This window comes from Lissotriton vulgaris, chromosome 12, assembly GCF_964263255.1.
Source record: "Lissotriton vulgaris chromosome 12, aLisVul1.2, whole genome shotgun sequence".
NCBI classification, from domain to species: Eukaryota; Metazoa; Chordata; class Amphibia; order Caudata; family Salamandridae; genus Lissotriton; species Lissotriton vulgaris.
The window spans coordinates 489,456,714-489,477,692 of NC_141700.1; the positions used below are offsets into that span (position 1 = coordinate 489,456,714).

The window sequence follows — 20,979 nt, forward strand, 5'->3', positions numbered from 1 at the left end:
TGTCATTCATATTTTTCTTCCGTCAACTACAACACACAGCATGAGAAGGTGAATCAGCACTTCAGCCTTTGGCTAACTCTGATGTGAGTGATGGCCTTCAGATCTTTCACAAGGAGTATAACCACTCACAAAGTAGGGGTCATATTAGCAAGAACAGTGTTAAAATTATCGCCGCTTTAGCGGCAGGAAACTGCAGCTAAAGCAGCGATAAGGGGTTTGATAATATGCCCTTGAGAATTCCCATTGAAGCCCAGGTTCACACCAGAACATGGGCTTCTATTGGAATTCTCAAAGGCATATTATCAAGCCCATTATCGCCGCGGCAATCATTTTAATGCCGTTCTTGATTATATGCCCCCACGTTCTTTCGGTACAGAAACTTCTCTGGCAATGTGTGCTTTTTGAGACAAAATAGTTTTGTTTACTTTTTCACAGTGTTTTTTAATATTGCTGAGGGCTTAGAAGCTTATACAACAATGGGGCATATTAGCAACAACTTGCGATAATTATCGCAAACCGCGCTTAACGCGATTTTTTTAATCGCCTCCTATCACTGGATTTTATCGCAGAGATAAAGCAGTATTACCAACGTTTATCTACACGGCGATAAAAAATCCAGCAATAGCGGCGAATCCCATCTTTAACGTGAGATTTCCAGCGATAAAAATCCTTTCGCTAAGGAAAATCTCGCTAATAGGCAGGCGGGGACTTAGCCGTAGAATCCACCTCCCAATGACTATTATGGCAAAGTCAGGCTTTCACCAGGTGTAAAATCCTGGCGCTAATCGCAGTTAGCGCGCGTTTTCTTATCGCATCGCGAGAATTGCTAATAGGCGACTGCTTTCAGTCGCTACCAGTTTGAGTACGCCCACTTTGCATGTCATTAGCGATAAATATCGCTGACATGCAAAGCGGGCCCCAAACCGGTCGCTATTGCCTGGGAGCTGTCACTAACTGCTGTTAGCGACAGCTTGGTAATTGGGCGATAAAAAAAATCGACGCTTTATCGGCAAAAAGTGCCAATAAAGCGGCGATCTGGCCCTTGCTTATATGCCCCAATATTTCATAAAAGTTTTTTTTAAAACAATTGCACAATAAAATAAGCATTGAATAAAAACAAAGGCTGGCAGCCAACGCAGACCGATTGGTTTTTACCAATGCTTGTTTGTAGACGGTGTTCTTTATTTGCTGAGTGTAGGGCCAGATCTCCACAGTGTGTGAAATACAAGGGAATCTATCTCTGTTATTTTGTATATGTGCTGTTTATTGTGCATCATGCACACTGAAGCTGTGTATTATTTTTTATTTGCTAACCCCGCCCCTCTGTCATGATTACTACACAGGGACTAGTGATGCCATTGCACCCAACAGCCAAATGTGTGCCTCGGTCGGTCAGGACATCACCTTGGCATGTTTCCTCTTCCCCCCGATCAGTGCTGAAGACATGCAGGTGACATGGACCCAGGGAGCGCATGAGGACTCTATTGTGCACTTCTATGGCAATGGCACTGAGTATGAGGAGAAGCAGACGTCGCTTTTCAGGGGCAGGACCAGGATGACCCTGAAGGACATTGCCAGTGGAAGAGTAGCTCTGACGATTCGCAACATCACGCTTGCCGATGCAGGAGAGTACTTCTGCACTTTCACGTCCAACTCTATTCCACTGAAAACCTCAGACAGACTGAAGGTGACTGTGACAGGTTAGTGAGTTTATTGCATAATAAGCATTTTTTACGTCTCCATAGCTTGGGCAACGCCACATATGTAAATATTGCACCTATATAGCTGTGCATTTGTTTTTCTGTAGCTCTTTTCTTTCAAGCCACTTTTCCAAATGTAAACTGGTAAATCTGGTTTTGGTGTGAAATTTTCACAATGAGACCACCGAGGTTCTAACTCTATTGTGCACCACAAAGTTCTAGGATTGCTTTGGCTGGTGAAACACCAAAAGTGACCAATACTTTGGGCCTCATTTGTAAAAAGTGTTGCATCGCTGTTTGAAAACAGGACGCAACACTTTTCATTGCGCCCTCCTTGTGACACCTAGGATGCCCCATATTTACAGTGCGGTGCTCCATCTCGCAAGGATTGACCAGATACGTCAGGAATCCTGACGTATCTGGTGTGCAATAATGACACATTGCTGGAGTATGCCGCAAAACAGATGCAACTCCAGTAATGTTTTATTCCACATGGGCGAATCCCATATAAAATGGTCTGCCTGCATCATTCCTCACGCCTGATGTGAAGCATGCAAGAATCGTATATTAAGTATATAACTGAATAATTGTTTAATCTTGTAGATAAGTCACATGAATTGTATTGAATTTACAGAAAGCATGCAGTCTGTTGTCACTGTTCATGGAAGCAGCCAATTTAGATTGTCTGTCTTTTATGTTTTGTGTAGTTTAGAAGGAGTTTGGTTTCACATGTAAATTAGCTTTTAAAAAAGACCACCAAGGTCGGAACGTGTTGCCATTTAAAATAGCATATCTCAGGGCCGGCGCTAGGCATGGGCAGTATGGGCAGCCGCCCAGGGCCTCGCGCTCAGGTGAGAGGCAGGGGGCCCCCCTGCTCCACCAGGGCCCCCCCCCCACACATTACAATGCACATCAGAGATGTCTGGTGTCGACGAGCGCGTGGTGGCATTCCTGGGGGTGCAGGGGTGGGGGGAGGAACAAACAGAGTGGGGAAGTCAAAGCGGCAGGGCCAGCAATTAGGGCTCAGAGTGTCAGGGGCGAGGCAACACCTCTCTTAAGTACCAGCCATTCCCTGTCTGCATTTTGTTGCTAGGTGACAGAAGGCCCCTTTGTTTCCAGGACCAGCCGGACACAGGTAAGGAGCAGTGGGTGAGGAGAGGAGGGAGCAGCCAGAGAAATTGGTGCTGGGGCAGTGTTTTAAGAAAGGCCTTGTTACTGCTTCAGGCCCAGGGGCCCGAAGTGCAGCCTTGGGAAAGAGAGAAATAAAAAATTCAAACTAAAAAATAACTAAAGCAAGACAGAGTGGGTCGAAAAGGGGCCAGATTGATTTTATTCACACCCAAAACAGATTAGTGCCACTACACAGAGTTTACCAGTGAAGCGCTACTTTTGTTTTCTTGTCTTTCTCTAATCAGCATTGTTTTCCCCAGGTGGGGAAGTGCACCATTTTTGGATGTACTGCAATACCTCCTTGATTGGCGGACTGGATAATAAAGTGCATACCGCTGCTCTGTATTCACAAATGTGGTCTTTTTAAACTATATTGCTTTTGTTTTGTAAGGATATATTCAATGGGCATTGAAGCAGGTCCGTTCCAGCCCTGTAGTCATGGCCTCAACTTTTCATGCAAAAGCACTCATTCATTTCTGAATAAGTGCTAAAGCGTTAAGGTAACCATGTTGTTCCTGCTTACATTTCACATGCTTTAATTAAACTTACATTCCTTATGAGTGTTTGCTTTTTCCAGAATGTTGTCACTTTTTTTTTTAGGCAGCATATTGCTCTTGTCTAGTGCGTAATTTGAAATGAGTCGCCTCTAGGTGTTAGTAGCGGGGCACAATTGGGTTGTAGTTGAAGGCAGTGCGAGTTTCTCTCAGTGGGGTAGTATGGTGTTCAGTGGAGAGAGGATGTGGCACTATGGTCAGAGCTGCCGAATTTGGAACTGGGGAACCAGGTTCAGCCTTCATGACCAGTCCACCAGACCAATCTCCCTGAGGGAGCACATTTCCATGCTAGACCTTGGAAGGACCCGCACGACCTTAGAAGCCCTGGTGTCTTAGCACCAGCAGGTGAACCCTAGCAGTGGCAAGTGTGGGTAAACCTTGAAGGCCTGTCTACCACAATCCCTATTGAAGCCCACCGCAAGTCTTTTGGGCAGGCCTACAAAGCAGCACACTCTAGAGCAACAGTGACTCTGTCATTGAGGTCACAGGACCCTTGAGCAGGGAGGCTCTAGGGTGGTGCAAACGGTGAGATCGCATTGAGCGCTGACTTTGGGTCATGTTTGCGAATATATTATGTTTCTAAAAGCACTTGCTGCCTCCTTCCTGGTCTCCAGGAATTTTCGGCAACAACAAAAATGTCATGAAACTCCGGTGATCAATAATATACATCTTTGTGAGACCTGCACCTAGCTTTTCCATCTAATGAGACAAATGTAATCCATTTAACAGTTTTAAAATATATGGACTTATTTCATTTGTATATTTATCTTTTTGTCCATGTTACTGATATCCACGTTAGGTCTCTTCAGGGATGCCAAATAAGATCAATAGTCCTGCGATGTCACTTTCTATGATGTCACTTCTTGTGATGTTACCAAAGGCGGCTCCTTCACTAGGGCGGAGGAGCGATGCCCCACTACTTTCTCGCAAAAGCAGAAACACAAAATGCTAAAACAACCATTTTATGTTTCTGCTTCTAGCACTGTGAGAAAGCAGAAGTGTTTTGTTGGGGGCGGGCGGGTCTGTTTTAGGGCTGGAGAGGATTGCCTTGCCAACTGCTAAGGGCGCTGACTGTTCAGCCAAACCAGTCATACGCACTCTGGCCTTTCTCTATGTAGGCTGCAATGCAGCCTACATGGGGAAAATGACCTCCCCATAGGCGCCTGGCTGGTCGGCATCCTGATCAATCACAACGCTGGCATTGCAGCATTATGATTGACTTAGGGGAGGGGAGGGAGGCTGTCTGCTTCCTGTTCTCCCTCCCTTCCGAACTCCCGCGAGATCCTCCATTCGCGAGTCATGCCGGCTGCGACTGGAAGATATATGCAAATTAGAGGGGCCTCACATCTTCTCTTTCGCCCGGGGCCCCAGGAGTTTTAGGACCGGCCCTGGTATATCTAAACTGAATAACGCGATCCTGGAGTGAGAGTTCTTTGTGTTCTGAGTTAGAATACAGGGTTTCCTCTCATTTTACAAATGTGTCCTGGCACCCGTAGCTCGCACTGAACCCACCCAGGTGTCCAGGGTCAGACTGGGAACTGAAAGCAGCCCTGGTGAAATTTCGGCAGACCAGCCCCCATCTGGCATGTAGCGAGCGAGCGCAGCGAGCAAGCCCGACTACTACTAGAGGGGTATGGGGTGGTTCTTCCCGAGAAAATTTTGGAAAATGACAGACTAAAATGGTGCATTTTACAGCACATTTTTCATTACATATTCAATTGTATCAACTTTCAAAGCACAGTAAATAGTAGAAGATGACCTTAAAGAGCACCAGGTTACCCACCTAGTCATATGTACCCATGGACATTCTTTCAGAGAGCACCAAAAATAGAAACAAGTAGTGACTAAGAGAGAACAAAGTAAAAGTGAGACCAGCCCCCCACATGGTGTGTAGCGAGCAAGCGCATTGAGCAACCACTACTAGGCAGTGTTTGGGGGGTTGAACTTGTCCCCCCCAAGAAAATTTGCAAGACAGAAAGGCCAAAACAAAGCATTTTTCAACACATTTTTCATTCCATATTAGATTGTATTAACTTTTAAATCATAGTAAATTGTCACTCATGTAGTCACACATTAAGCACTGACATATGCTGTCACACATGAGCACACAGGCCACTGACTGAGGCCAGAAACTGTGGAAATGTCACACATAAGCACCTAGGCCGACAGAAGGCATGGAAATGTCTAAAAATGGCACCCTGGCCAGAAAGCATGCAAAAATTAACACAAAGGCCCTGGCCTTGACATAACACATTGTTAAATAGCCTACTTAATTGGGTGGCACAATAAGTGTTGCAGGCCAATTAGCAGCATTTAATGTACAGTCCCTAGGTTGCGGCCGAATTCCCAAGGGGAGCCGATGGAGTGGGAGATGCCAGGGCAGGGCAGCCGCCCAGATACCTTCGGAGTCAACACCAGCCCCTAAGGGAATGGGAGAGAGAGATCAGGCCGCCCAGACATGTGAGGAGGCGAGCTTGTCCTTGCTAGTCCCAGCTGAGTTTCCTACATGTGCCCACGCATTTGGACTTCTTTGCCTCTACGCCCCAACTCCACTGGAGTAGCCGGAGCCGCCAGAGCCCTCAGCTGGTTGCCCACCCAAGTCTGGGCAGGTGAGCCGAAGTATCTTGTACCCAATCAAGGCACCAGCTTCCTCGGGCGAGGCTCACCTACCACAGCCAGGCCTGAAGGGCCATCAGCAGGTGGCTGCTGCTGGTAGCGAGCTGTAGAGGCGTAGGATGAGTGGAGGAGACACAGAGCAGCGGTGACAGGTGGGAAGGTGGCCCACGGGCACTGTTGCACTCGCCTCTCACACTTCACTACTCTTACATGACACCGGCACACTCTCCTGTGTTTACACTTATTCACCACGTACACGGTACACTCCTTGAAAACAATCATGCGCACACTCATGGTGGCATTCACACACACACTCACATACTATAACTTCCTCACGCCCACACACCTGCACTGCACACATAGACGTTCATACACATCCATGGACCAAAGACCATCATAATCTAAAAAGTTCACATTTACACATGTTGAAAAATGAGCACAAGCACTTTCACTCACGCATGTGGCAACACACAGGAGCCACATACACACACAAACCCTCACAATCACCCTGTTCTATTTACCTAGAATCAAGTTTTTCACACCTGTGTTCTTACAGATCACTTTCTCATGCCTGCATTTGTTCACAATGCACTCATATTCCCACTCGAGAGCTGTCTTACACGACTACCCTTCAGTGTGAGCGCACTTCACTTCAATCGCACTTCCATTCACCCACAAACTCCCATTTGCTCACACTTCCACTCACACGCTGCAGCAGTCACAAGCAGATATTTTTACACATGCATTCGCACTCAGTACCATTCATGAACACCAACATTCACACATTAGTGCCTGTGCAGACAATATCTCTCGCACAAACACAGAGGCTTTCGGGCATGCTGACATTTTCCTACATCATGAACACCCACGTTCACACATTTGCGCCCGTGCAGACAATCGCTCTCTCTCACATACATGCACGCACACGGAGGCTTTCTGGCATGCTGCCATTTTCCTACATCATAAACACCAACAGTCCCACATTTGCCGGGGGCATGGCCACAAGGCGGATGAGAGCGGACACGTGAGCACAGGGCTTAGTGCCGCCCCCGCTGTTTATACTGATTAAGGGGCACAAAACGAGCCACCCGATTCCCAGAAGTTGTAGAGGAATGTGCCTGGATGCCTCGGCAACCTGGAGGCTGACTGTGTCACCGGTGAATTAGGGCAAACTGCCACCTGGAAGAGAGCCGAGTCGTGACCCTAAGATAGCGGCATAGTGGCTCCGTGAGTTTGTGAGAAGGAGCGAAGGCTGATGTCATTGGCCGGGTCAGCCGGTGAGGGAAGCTTTCACATCGGAGGTCTATTGGGGATACAGGGACCTGCACTGGAAGGCTTCAGTGGCTGGAGCCCGATGCCCAGCCGAGCCGGCTGACTACAGTGGCACAAGATGGCGCTCCCTCAGCCTGACGAGGAGCAGTAGCGGCGGAGACCCAGTGTGAGGAGCGGCCCGGGAAGCACATCATTGCCACTGGGAGGCTGAGGTCCTTGGCAAAGTTGGCGGTGAACTATTGCGACTTGGTGTGGCATCACACGGGCCGGAGACTGCGGTGAGCGGGCTTCCCCCCTCTCCTTTGTATGCTCGGAAGCGGAATCGGCGGCCTGCCAGCGCTGAGGTAGTGCGTGTTGTGACACCCGCTGGCGGCAGGTGGAATGCAACCGTCATGGAGCAGTCCATCTAAAAGAACGGTATCGGCCCAGGGGGGGATGCGGACCAGGATTGCTGTGCCTGTCTGAGCCGTGTATCAGAGCTTCAGGCGGGCGGGTCCGCTGGGACTGGTAGTGTTTGAACATCGCCTGCGAGTGCAGCCCCGAGACATTTGGGCAAGTGCAGGACTGTTTGGCAGCGATAGCGGGGAGACAGCAGGGCCAGGTGCGGCTTGGAGCCCTGGGGTTCTGTGAGAAGTGGAGTGTAGCAGGCAATAACAGCTGGGAGGAGCACGAATGGAGAAAAGAACCTATACTAGGAGCCCCAGTGCCAAGCTGAGGGAGTGCCCACAGACTGCTCAACTGCGTCTGACTCGCCCTGGAGGGCACAGCACCTTATTGACTGAACGCTGGCATTGGAGAGCGGTTGGGCGTATATAGTGGATGACTCCCCACTATTGAAGGTTCTGAGGTTGGCGGTCTTGGGTGAAGTGAACTGCAGGGATTCTTGATGGGCCCTGTAGGCCACAACGACCTGGTGACTGGGCAATAGAGCTGGAGAGTGGTGGGATGAACACAGATGGTGACTCACTTCCTTTTGAAGTCAGTCAAGGTAGAATACCTGACTTTGGTGGATCACAGGAGCTGGGACTGTGGGAAGGTCTTGCCACGGCGAGGGAGGATTAAGGAGTGGAGGCAGAGACGACTGAGAAGGCTGGCAGGTGTTCAGGGCAAGAAGCGGCCGAGATGCTGCCATTGTGAGGCAAGGTTTATCCTGACTGGGCTGGTGAGTCTACAAGAGGGCGGCGACCGGCACAATAGAGATTGTCGCATTGCCTGACCACGTATGCATAGAGAGCAGCAGCGGTGAAGCGATGCACCATAGTGATAGTTCGGCGACCAAGCGATCCCATGATCCAGCGGGGACATGGGGAAGCCAAGAGGAAAGCAGGTGGGAGCACCGCCAGAACAGGAAGACGATACAGCAGTCACGGAGGCACGAGAGGGATCGCAACAATGTCCAGAGGGGTTGCTTCAGCAGCAAGTTGATCAAATACTACAAGCCATTGCAGACACTAGGGAAGCCTTGCAAAAGAACATCGGTCATGTGGCGAAAGGGCTGGGATTGGTTTGAGCGAACCATGAAAAGCTGGCCGATAGGGTGAAACAAATAGAAGTATCGATAGAGATCCTGGAACCGGCTCAGAAATCGATAGCAGCGCAGATGGCGACTTTCAACATAGGCTGCAGACCCTGGAAAAGTGTGCGGAGGATGCAGAAGGGAGGAATCGAAGAAACAACATCCGAGTGGTGGGACTGCCGGAAGGGGTGGAAGGGCCGGACATGGTGGTATACCTGGAAAACTGGCTAAAAGTCACCGTCGCACCGGCAGGACTGACGTCCTTTTTCACCCTAGAGAGAGCCCACAGGGTGCCTGCCAGGCCGTTGGCTCCTGGGAGGCAGCCGAGACCAGTGGTGGCTAAGCTCCTTCACTACAAGGACAGGGATCTTCTGTTGAACCAGGCCAGGAGAGTGGGCCCCTATACGGTGGACAACAGCAAGGTCACATTGTTTCCGGATTACACATTTGTGGTCCAGCACTGCAGGGTATCGTTTGTGGCAGTTAAGAGGGCACTGAGAGACGAGGGCATTCAATACTTGCTGATGTTCCCTGCGCGACTAAAAATAACGATGGACGACAAGTCAACATTCCATGAAAACCCAGAGGAGGCGTGGGACTGGTTGGAGATGTATAAAGCAGGACTCGGGGAAGCGGGGAGTAGTGTACCAGAGGATGGGACGAGACCACAACCCCGAAGGATGAGGTGCTAACGCCATCGCCAACAAGTGGCCCAGAAACCGACGACGACGCAAACAGAGATGGAGGGCACAGCCGCTTTGCAGGCTGTCACGGCTATCTCACACGAGAGGGCAGGGCTGCACCCTTAGGGATCGAAATCAGACGGAGGGTCCCTGGAAGAGGATGAGGAACAATCGAAGGTTGGGAGCCAGAAGCTTCCACATGTGACAGCTGGGACTGCGGACGAGATCGTTGATGGGTGATGTAGGCATTGGCTGATCCTGAATGAAGTGCTGGGGTGGGGGGGCCAAGGGGGGGCTAGTTGCGACTTTGATTGGATGAAAACTGATTGTTTAGGGATCTGGGGAGTACGGGGGATCGTAGAACATATGTAGAAAAGGCCTCGTACATGCTTGGTCCCGGAAGGGGCGGGCTCAGTGATACGAAGGTTGAGCGCAGGACGATGGACAATTAGGTTTCTGAATCTCTGAAGCCTAGGGCTTACCTCCCGTAAGTTTGTGTGGGTTGACTCATTAGGAGCTTAGTTGTGTGTTTGAGTAATAGTTTGGATGGGTTCTAATGTTGTAATGCCTTTTCTGGGGAGTGGGCATGGGAGAGGGATGGGGAGGAGGGTTTGGGTAGTTGATGACACCGGTGTGCTAGAGGGTGTTTCCGTAGTTCAGACGGCTGGTGACGAGTGCCTGGGTGACCGTCTTCCTAGTTTCGGTGTGGATCCATTGGAAGATCTTTCGGAGCATGCGCAGGGTGCTGAAGCACGATGGTGAGACGGCGTTGACTTGTCTGGTCATTGAGAGGGAGGAGTCCAGGATGGAGCCCAGGTTACGTGCGTGGTCCGTTGGCTTGGGAGTGGTGCCCAGGGTGGGGGGCCACCAGGAGTCGTCCCAGGCGGAGGGTGATGGTCCCAGGATGAGGACATCCGTCTTGTCTGAGTTCAGTTTCAGGCGGCTGTTCTTCATCCACTCGGCGACGTCTTTCATCCCTTCGTGTAGGCTGGCTATGGCGGTGGCTGGGTCGTTGGTGAGGGAAAGGATCAACTGGGTGTCGTCGGCGTAGGAGATGATGTTGAGGTTGTGTTGGCATACGATGGCAGCGAGGGGGCTCATGTAGACGTTGAAGAGGGTGGGGCTGAGCGATGATCCCTGTGGTACGCCGCAGAAGACTTCGGTGGCCTCGGATCTGAACGGGGGAGGCGGACTTTCTGGGTTCTTCCGGCGAGGAACGAGACGATCCACTCCAGTGCCTTCTCTTGGATTCCGATGTTGCTGAGGCGTTGCACTAGGGTGCGATGGTAGATGGTGTTGAACGCTGCGGAGAGGTCCAGGAGGATGAGGGCCGCTGTTTCGTTGTTGTGGAGGAGGGATCTGATGTCGTCAGTGGCTGCGATGAGGGCTTTCTCGGTGCTGTGGTTGGCTCAGAAACCGGATTGCGAGTGGTCGAGAGATCCGTTTGTCTCAAGGAAGGCGGCAAGCTGTCTGTTGACGGTCTTCTCAATGACTTTGGCAGGAAGAGGGCGGAGCGAGATGGGGCGGAAGTTCTTGAGGTCGGTGGGGTCCTCTGTTGGTTTCTTCAGGAGGGCGCTGAGCTCGGCATGCTTCCAGCAGTCCGGGAAGGTGGCAGTGTTGAAGAAGGCGTTGATGATGTCCCGGAGTTGGGGTGCGATGATGGAGTCAGCCTTGTTGAAGACGTGGTGGGGGCAAGGGTCGGTTGGGGATCCGGAGTGAATGGTGTTCATCGATCGGGTGGTGTCTTTGGTGCTGACCGGGGTCCAGGCGATGAGGGTGCTGGTGGGGGTGTGGGTTCGGTGGTTGGGTACGTGGTTGTTGCGCCAAAGCTGTTGTGTATTTTGGTGATGTTGCGGTGGAAGAAAGCGGTGAGTGAGTCGCAGAGGTCTTGCAAGGGAGTGATGTAGTTGTTTCCGGCGCTGGGGTTGGAGAGCTCTTTGACGATGCTGAAGAGTTCCTTGCTGTTTTGGGCGTTGTTGTCCAGTCGTTCTTTGAATGCTGTCTTCTTGGTGGTGCGGATCAGCTGGTGGAGTTTGCGGGTGGCGTGCTTGAGGGCTGTCATGTTGTCTGTGGTCCGGTCTTTGCGCCAGGCTTTCTCGAGGGTGCGGCAGTTCTTCTTGGAGTTCTTGAGTTCGTTGGTGAACCAAGAGGTTTTCTTGCTGCTGTATCTGCTGGGAGGGTCTTCAGTGGTGCGAGGTCGTCTGCGCAGTCGGTGATCCACTGTGTGAGGTTGCAGGCTGCTTTGTTGGGGTCTGTTGTGCTGGCGGGAGGGTTCTGGCTGAGGGAGGTGGTGAGCTGGTCTGTGGTCATCTTGTTCCAGTTCCTGCGGGGTGACTGTTGCGGGTGGTGGTGGGTCGTGGTTCTTCTGAAGCTGAACTGGACGCAGCTGTGGTCAGTCCAGTGAAGTCCGGTGGAGTGGCTGAAGGAGATGTCCTTGCTGGAGGAGAAGACTGGGTCCAGCATATGGCCGGCGTAGTGGGTGGGGGTGTTCACCAGTTGCTTGAGACCGAGGTTGGCGAGGTTGTCCAGCAGGGTGGTGGTGTTGCTGTCCTTGTTGTTCTCCAGGTGGAAGTTGAGGTCCCCTAGGAGGATGTAGTCAGCGGAGGTGAGGGCGTGCGGGCTGATGAAGTCTGCGATGTTATCGCTGAATTGTGTGCGCGGTCCCGGGGGTCTCTAGATGAGGGTGCCTCTGAGTGTGGTCTTGGGGTCGGTGTGTATCTGGAAGTGGAGGTGTTCAGTGGCGTTGAAGGTGTCGTCAGAGCTGGTCGTGATGCGGATGGTGTCCTTGTGTATGATGGCGATGCCTCCTCCAGTCTGATTGACGCGTTCCCTCCGGGTGATCTTGTATCCGTCCGGGATGGCAATGGCGATGTCGGGCGCTGAGGAGGCGTTCATCCAGGTTTCCGGGAGGAAGGCGATGTCTGGTGATGTTGTGTCGAGCAGGTTCCTGAGTTCGACGGTGTGTCTGTGAACGGAGCGGGTGTTGAGCAGGATGCACTTGAGGTGGTTGCTGCTGGTGCTTGGCTTGGCGGGTGTGGTGCAGGTACGGAGGCAGGTGTATTTGCAGGCTTGGCAGGTGAAGGGTCCGTTGGTGCGCCTCGGGGTGGCTTGGTAGTAGGCGGGGGTTCGGCCGGCGTTGAGTGCGTTGAAGGTGGCGGCGTCGTAGGTCCGTCGTGTGGCCTGGTGTCAGTGGGGGCCAGGGGTCCTGGCGCTGGGCGCGGTCCAGATAGGGTGACCAACTGGCATTGGTGCAAATTCAGGACGGTGAGTGTAAAAATTCAGGACAAAGGGTCAAAATTCAGGACACAAATTCAGGACAGGAGGTCAAAATTCAGGACAAAACTTCAGGACAATAGGTACGTTTTACAGACACATCAGAGGTCACGCAATAGTATATAAGTAAGCCCAGCCATTTCCAAACATATTCAACCATTTGCAAACCTATCCATCATGTATCCTTCCATCTATCATTTCACTCATCCATCCCCTCATCCATCCTTTCACTCATCCTCCATTATCCATCCATCCACCCTTTCACCCTATCCATCTGTACACTTATCCATCCACTCTTCATCCCATCCACCCATTCACTCATCCATTCAGCCATTTACCCTTTCACCAATCCAGCCATCCTTTCACTTACTAATCCTTCCACCCATCCACTCTTTCAGTCATCCATCCATCCTCCCTTTCTCTCTCCATCGACCCTTTCATTTAGCCTTCCTTCCATCCATCCATCCACCCACCCACCCATCCATCCATCTACTCATCCACTCATGAATCCATCCATTGCCCCTATCACTCATCCATCTATCATTTCACTCCTTCACACATCTATTCATCCTTTTGTCCATCTACCCTCCCTTTCACTCACTCATCCATCCTTACACCCACCCTTTCACTCATATGTCCATTCATTCACCCTTGCACTTATCAATCAATCCATCATTTCACTCATCCACCTACCCCCCATCATCCATCCACCCACCCACCATCCACCCACCCACTCATCCATCCTTTCACCCACCCACCATCCAATCCACGGATCCATCCTTTCACCCACCCACCCACCATCCACCCACCCACTCATCCATCCTTTCACCCACCCACTCATCATCCATCCATCCATCCTTTCACCCACCCACTCATCATCCATCCATCCATCCTTTCACCCACCCACTTATCCATCCATCCATCCATCCTTTCACCCACTCTCCATGCATCCTTTCACCCACCCATCATCCATCCATCTGTCCTTCCCCTCATCATCCATCCATCCATCCCCTCATCATCCATCCATCCTTCCCCTCATCATCCATCCATCCTTTTCCCTCATCATCCATCCATCCTTTTCCCTCATCATCCATCCATCCTTCCCCTCATCATCCATCCATCCTTTTCCCTCATCATCCATCCATCCATCCATCCATCCATCTGTCCTTCCCCTCATCATCCATCCATCCTTTTCCCTCATCATCCATCCATCCATCCTTCCCCTCATCATCCATCCATCCTTCCCCTCATCATCCATCCATTCTTCCCCTCATCATCCATCCATCCATCCCCTCATCATCCATCCATCCTTCCCCTCATCATCCATCCATCCTTTTCCCTTATCATCCATCCATCCTTCCCCTCATCATCCATCCATCCTTTCCCCTCATCATCCATCCATCCATCCTTCCATCTGTCCTTCCCCTCATCATCCATCCATCCTTCCCCTCATCCTCCATCCATACTTTTCCCTCATCATCCATCCTTCCCCTCATCATCCATCCATCCTTTCACCCACCCCCTCATCATCCATCCATTCCCTCATCATCCATCCATCCATCCTTTCACCCACCCCCTCATCATCCATCCATCCATCCACCCTTCCCCTAATCATCCATCCTTCCACCCACCCCCTCATCATCCATCCATCCATCCATCCATCCATCCTTCCCCTCATCATCCATCCATCCTTCCCCTCATCATCCATCCTTTCCCGTCATCCATCCATCCTTCCCCTCACCCATCCATCCCCTCACCCATCCATCCATCCCATCGATTTATCCTGCCCCTCATCCATCCATCCTTCCCCTCCATCCATCCTTCTCCGCATCCATCATCCTTCCCCTCACACATCCATCCATCCCATCCATTTATCCTGCCCCTCATCCATCCATCCTTCCCCTCCATCCATCATCCTTCCCCTCATCCATCCTTCCTTTCATCCATCCTTCCCCTCACCCATCCATCCATCCCATCCATTTATCCTGCCCCTCATCCATCCATCCTTCCCCTCCATCCATCCATCCATCCTTCCCCTCATCCATTTATCCTTCCCCTCATCCATCCATCCTTCCCCTCCATCCATCATCCTTCCCCTCATCCATCTTTCCCCTCATCAATCATCCAGCTACCCTTCCACCCATACATCCAGCTATTTACATTTTCTCTCCATTCTTCCCCTCACTCATCAATCCATCTATCCTCTCTCAATATCCATTTATTCAATCTTTCATTCATCCATTCACCCTTTCACTAATTTATCCAGCCATTCACACATCCCTTCACTTACTTACTCGCCCACCTTTCCATATTAATTTTGAGCTGAGCCCTTTTGAGAAGAGGCCCATCAAGAACTTCACCCTCGCTGCAGGGGCTGTTCCAGGACTGGGACAGAAGCCACCCAGGGCGGAGACAGGATCCACCACAAGGGGGGACAAGAGCCATCACAGGCGGGGGTGGACTGGAGCCACAACATGGGGGGACAAGAGCCATCACAGGCGAGGGTGGACTGGAGCCACAACATGGGGGACAGGAGCCATCACAGGCGGGGGGTGGACTGGAGCCACCACATGGGGGGACAGGAGCAGGAGTCATCACAGGAGAGGGAACGTGATCCACCAGGGTGGGCACAGGGGTGGGCATGCAGTATTCTAGTATCATCTTGGGCTTCTCGCCCCCTCCTGCACAAGACAACGAGAAGACAGGCTCTCTGTCCAAAATGCCATCCCCCACTGTGATATACAGTACTTACATGAGATACTCTAAGAGAACTGATTGAACTGATTGTCCTCCATACTTTGTTAATCAGTGTGGGTGCGATTGTGCCATTTCTTTATTGTATTACATTATGCATGTTTGAAGAACCGAGGTTTGCTTACAAATTAGTGACAGTAATTAAGCTCGGTGAAGAGAAGCAGGTGCTGCCTCAGTGTAATCAGGGGTGTAATCTGGCCGAGTCTAGGATGTTTGGGGCCCTGGGTAGAAATGGAATGTGTGAGGCGGCGGCCCCTCTAAATAGCAGATACAAGACGCATTCAGGGCTGTTTGCATGTGAATGGATGCCCCCTGCTCCTGAACCTGCAGCCCCTCCCTCTGTCACCTTCAAGCACCTCTTAACAGCTCATCGAGGGCTGGAGGTGTGAGGGTTGCTATCCCGCTGTGCCTCTACAGTGCTGCTGGGGGTCTGAGGTTTCATACAGCATCGGAGTCAAAAAGGGCGGTGGGGGAAAGCTGTGCCCGGTCAAAATGACGGACAAATGGCGTCCGTTAAAGAATCCTTCACGGACAACGGACAGACAGCCAAAATTACGGACTGTCCGTAAAATTTACGGACGATTGGTCACCCTAGGTCCAGGCGCGGACGGGCGCACGGACGGGCGCACGTACGTGCGGACTCTGCCATAAATGGAGAGTGGGGGGGGGGGGCGGGAGGAGCAGCTGGGAGGTGGGAGCGGGGTGGCGAATGGGAGAAGGGAGAGGGAGCAGAAGGAGAGGGGGCGGGCCGCGGGGGAGCAGCGGCAGGGAGCGGGGTGGAACAGCGGGGAAAGGCGGCAGAAGCGCTAGATACAGAGGACAAAATCAGGGGCACAGCAGAAATACAAAAATACAAAAAATCAGGGGCACAGCGGGGAAAGGCGGCAGATACGAGCAGGCAGATACTGCCTGCTGCCAGCTGCGGCAGATACAAGCAGGCGGCGGCAGCAGGGGCACCGGAACAGCGGGGAAAGGCGGCAGAAGCGCTAGAACAGAGGACAAAATCTGGGGCACAGCAGAGATGCAAAAATACAATGAATCAGGGGCACAGCGGGAAAAGGCGGCAGATACGAGCAGGCGGCGGCAGCAGGGGGACCGGGTGACCTCAGGAGGAGCCATGTGGCGGGTTGAGAGACCGGCACTGACGGTATGATTAATGGGTTCATTACATGACTTGAAATGTATTACTTGGAATGTGCTGGAGCTTCACACGATTCAAAGGCGGCACAAGGTGCATACCTACCTGGTACGGCGGGGGTACATATAGCTTTCCTTCAGGAAACACATCTTGACCTAACTGAGGGGGCAGCGCTACAAAAGAGGTGGAGGGGGCAGTTATTCTACACGATCTACTCTGTGTTTGCAAGGGGTACATTGGTGTGGGTTAGGACGGGGTCCCTTTTCAGCCTCTGCAGCACTTGGTTGATCCGGAAGGGAGGTTTGTGGCAGTAATGGGATGGCTCGATGGAATGGATGTTGCATTATGTAGTGTTTATGCCCCTAATGTTGACGAACACTCCTTTTTTCAGAAATTGTTGGGGTGCCTAGGGTCATATCTAACTACTACGGCAATAGTGGGGGGAGACTTTAATTCAATAACTGATGTGGAGCGCGATAGATCTCACCCCCCGTACTCGAGACCTCGATACATAGGGTCTCCAAGGCAAGGGGCACCTGGCAAACTAATTGGGATCTTATAGACACATGGCTTGCCCAGCATTTAGAAGAGAAGGATTACTCGTATTGTTCCGGCCTCCACGACTTGCATGTGAGGCTAGATGCGATATTATGCACCCCTGCTGTTCATTCCAAGGTGACAGGTAGTGAGCACCTGGCGAGAAAGCTGTCAGGAATAAAGAAAAAATAGGAAAACTTGCTTCGTACTGTGCACTGTTCACAAGTTGCAAGAAATTACAAATTACATCTATTTTCTATTTGTCAGTATATTTACCAACAACGTATACATTTGCTTACATCAGCCATTCAATGAAAACATTTATAAATATATATTTTCTTAACTTTATCGGTGAGACTTTCTCTAAACCTTATCTTTTCAGCACAAACTGAATCTTTGGTATTTACAAGGTGTTTTCCAATTGACATGAGTTTTATTACCAGGATGTTTGTAAATAGGCACCACTACGATCTTTTCTACGACAGTGATGTTCACTTCATATGTTATGATGCATTCAAAAGCAATTTATAATTTTTTCATGTGTAGGTTGGCCCTGATGAAGGGACGGTGTAGTCCCGAATTGCATAGGGCCCCGCACAACTAACAGATGAAGATTAATTTTTCTGCATATTATTGATTTATTGTATATACATGACATAACACTTGACTATTTTTTTCCAAAAGTGTTGTTCTTCCTGATAAATCATTGAATGGCTGATGTAAGCAAATGTATATTTTCAAAACGTGTCAGTAAATATACTTACAAATTGATGTAATTTGTCTGATTTTTTTGATTATAGTGGTCTGCATTTCTTGCAACCTGTGAACAGTGCACAGTACGAAGCAGGTTTTCCTGGGTTTTTTTTATGTCTTAGTTGTTTGCTATCCAGTTTGACAGTGGATACAGTACTGTAGCACCCATCTTTATACCCATTCTTAAATTAAACCCTTTATACAGGTTAAAAAATAGCAAGTGCACCTTTCTCCAGTTATTTCGAGAACGCTGTCAGACCATAACCCATTGCTAGTGCGCTTACGGTGGAGTCAGGAGAGGGCGGTCATACCAACCTGGCAGCTCAACCTGGAACCATTGGAAGATCCGGTCTTTCGAACAGTACTTCGAGGAGAATGAAGGGACTGCGACGTCCCTGGCAATTGAGTGGGATGCGTTTAAGGTTGTGACTAGGGGGATTTGTAATAGTAAGGTGGTGGGGGTACGGAAGTCGATTTTGACTGACTTAGACAGGGCAGAAGGCCTGTTGCGAGACGCGGAGAAGGTCCGACCTGGGAATCCAGGGGGCAAGCTGAGGTCTCGGAAGCTAGAGAGGCAGTAGCGGTTTAGGTGGAGAGACTGCGCTCCTTTGATTATAAGAGTTATAGAGCTAGGATGCTTGCTGAGGGGGACAAATCGAGCGCGCTGCTGGTTTGGTTGGCTAAACCGACCCCCAGGGGGATGCCGATATTGGGCCTGGTAGCCCCATCAGGGGAGGTGGTACACACGCAGTCGGGATAAATGGCCTGTTCCTGGAATATTACGCTGGACAATACAGTAGCCTGCTGGCTCAGGGCCCAGACGCTGTACAGGAATATTTGGAAGAGGTGGCTCTACCGAGCTTGACCAAGGAGCAGGGGGATCTGCTGTGCAGTGAGATCGTGGTAGGAGAGATAAGGAGTGTGATTAAACATATGACTCATAACAAAACTCCTGGAGTGGACGGCCTCCCCATAGAGTTTTACTCTAAATTTGCAGATTGCTTGGCTCCGCGGTTGCAATTGATCTATCGGGAGGCATACAAGCAGGGAGGTTACCCAAGACCACCATGGAGGCTATTATTATCCCTATCCTGAAGCCTTGGAGAGAAGCTACGGATATGAAGGCATACAGCCCGCTGTCAATGTTGACGACTGACTATAAAATCTTAAGTAGAATATTGGCGTCGCGCCTCCTCCCCTTTATGTCACAGCTAATACACCAAGATCAATCCGGTTTCATCCCAAAGCCTAATACGGCTTTTAATGTGCGACAGCTACTGCGCATCCTAGAGAACTGTTGAGATCAGTTACTGTGTGCTTTGATTCTATCGGTGGACATAGAAAAGGCATTTGATAGTCCTTTCTTTTTCAGGTTATGCGTAAGATGGGGTTGGGGGAGGACTTTGTGCGGTGGACTCAAATACTATATACGTCAGCGAAGGCTCGGTTGTGGACGGTGGACGGTATCAGCTTCCTGCATAGTGGGACGAGATACGCGACAGGGTTGCCCGCTTTCTCCACTGTTATTCGCGCTGGCGATTGAGCCCCTGGCGGTGCAAGCTAGATCGGGGAAGCACTATACTGGGCTGGTGATGCGTGGAGGAGTACATTATATATCACTCTATGCGGATAACCTGTTGATGTTTCTGGTGGGCCCTGGCAGGGACTTAGAGGGAGCGGAGGAGCCACTGCGGGCGTTTGGTGCGTTGTCAGGGTTGTGCGTGAACTGAGAGAAGACTAGTCTGTTCCCGGTGCGTCGGACAATGGGAATCCCCGACAGATTGCTTGGAATACAGTGGGAGCCTTGCTGCCTACCGTATCTGGGAACTAACATTTACCATGAGCAACCAGATCTTATGGAGGGGAATGTGAATAGAGCAGTGAGAGGAGTCAAGGGCAGCATGACATTCTGGAGTACTCTGCCGCTCTCAGTCTGACCCTGTGCCTCATGGGAACAGTCCAGCCCGAACTGCCAAGCCATGTCTTCCCTGGACCGGAAACAAGCTTCTGAGGCCCGGTTTCTGGCATTCCAGCCGTCTTCAGCCTGGCTTGCTTGAATCCAGTGGCAAAGTGAGCAAGGGACTCACGTCTGAGCATACCCTGCCACACTTATGGTGGCCAAAAGTGGTACAAAAGGAGGAGGTGGTGATGGACGGAGCATCTGAATCAATCAAACACTCACACCCAGTCAAAAGATCTGGGTTTAATCCATCACCCATTCCGTATGTAGGAGGATACCACCTGCTATTAGACAATTGTATTATCACTGCAACAAAAACAACTATATTCAGAGTGCGAATACATATGAAAGTTTTTTATTGGGTCATGAATTGTTTAAAATATATGTGTTAGAATTGTCAAACAAAGAAATACCAATTGTAACTACACTGTGCGCAAATGTTTAATATACGTATTCCATATGCAAACCGCCTATACAGCACCAAAGGATCATTGATATATGACCAAATCATACAGTTATATATATAACCATTGTTTTTGATATGGGGACAACAGTATGATAGATACACTACTGCCACATCTAGAAATAATAATTATAGGGCACCACTAAGCCACATGCAGAGTCGTGCTCACACCACATTTGTAAGTGCAAAGGACATGCTATAGATTCCATTTCTTAGCACCCTCGGTCTCGATAGTTCGGAGACCTGTAATGAGCATCGTATTTTACCACTAACATTTTACAATTGAGAGTTTTATTCCTGGCATACTGCACAATCGCCCAATAGCTGCTCTATTTTTGCATTCGTACTAATAGTACAGACGCCACTATTAGTCTTACTGCAATTTCCATGGAACCCTTAAACTAGAGATCACAGATATACAGAGTGCATCGGTGCTCCGGTATCTATTCACCAGACCGCCCCCCCCCCCCACAAACAAGCATTTGCAATGCAATAGGTCTCGCATTAGTAAAGTTAGAAGAATTAGTATTGTAAATGACAATTTTTTTATTTATGTTTTTGTTTTGAAAATAGCGAAATTAATAACTTTG

At 50.3% G+C, this 20,979-nt stretch overlaps 1 protein-coding gene across 2 annotated transcripts in view; it reads left to right on the forward strand.

The window, feature by feature from the left end:
• Positions 1–20,979, forward strand: part of LOC147676823 (butyrophilin subfamily 3 member A3-like) — a 443,159-nt gene that overhangs the window by 163,585 nt on the left and 258,595 nt on the right. For both annotated transcript variants that reach the window (XM_086945236.1, XM_086945237.1), the window contains one exon: positions 1,344–1,700. In XM_086945236.1, the coding sequence (XP_086801362.1) occupies positions 1,376–1,700 (325 nt within the window). In that variant the 5' untranslated portion in view covers positions 1,344–1,375. The remainder of the gene's footprint in view (positions 1–1,343; positions 1,701–20,979) is intronic.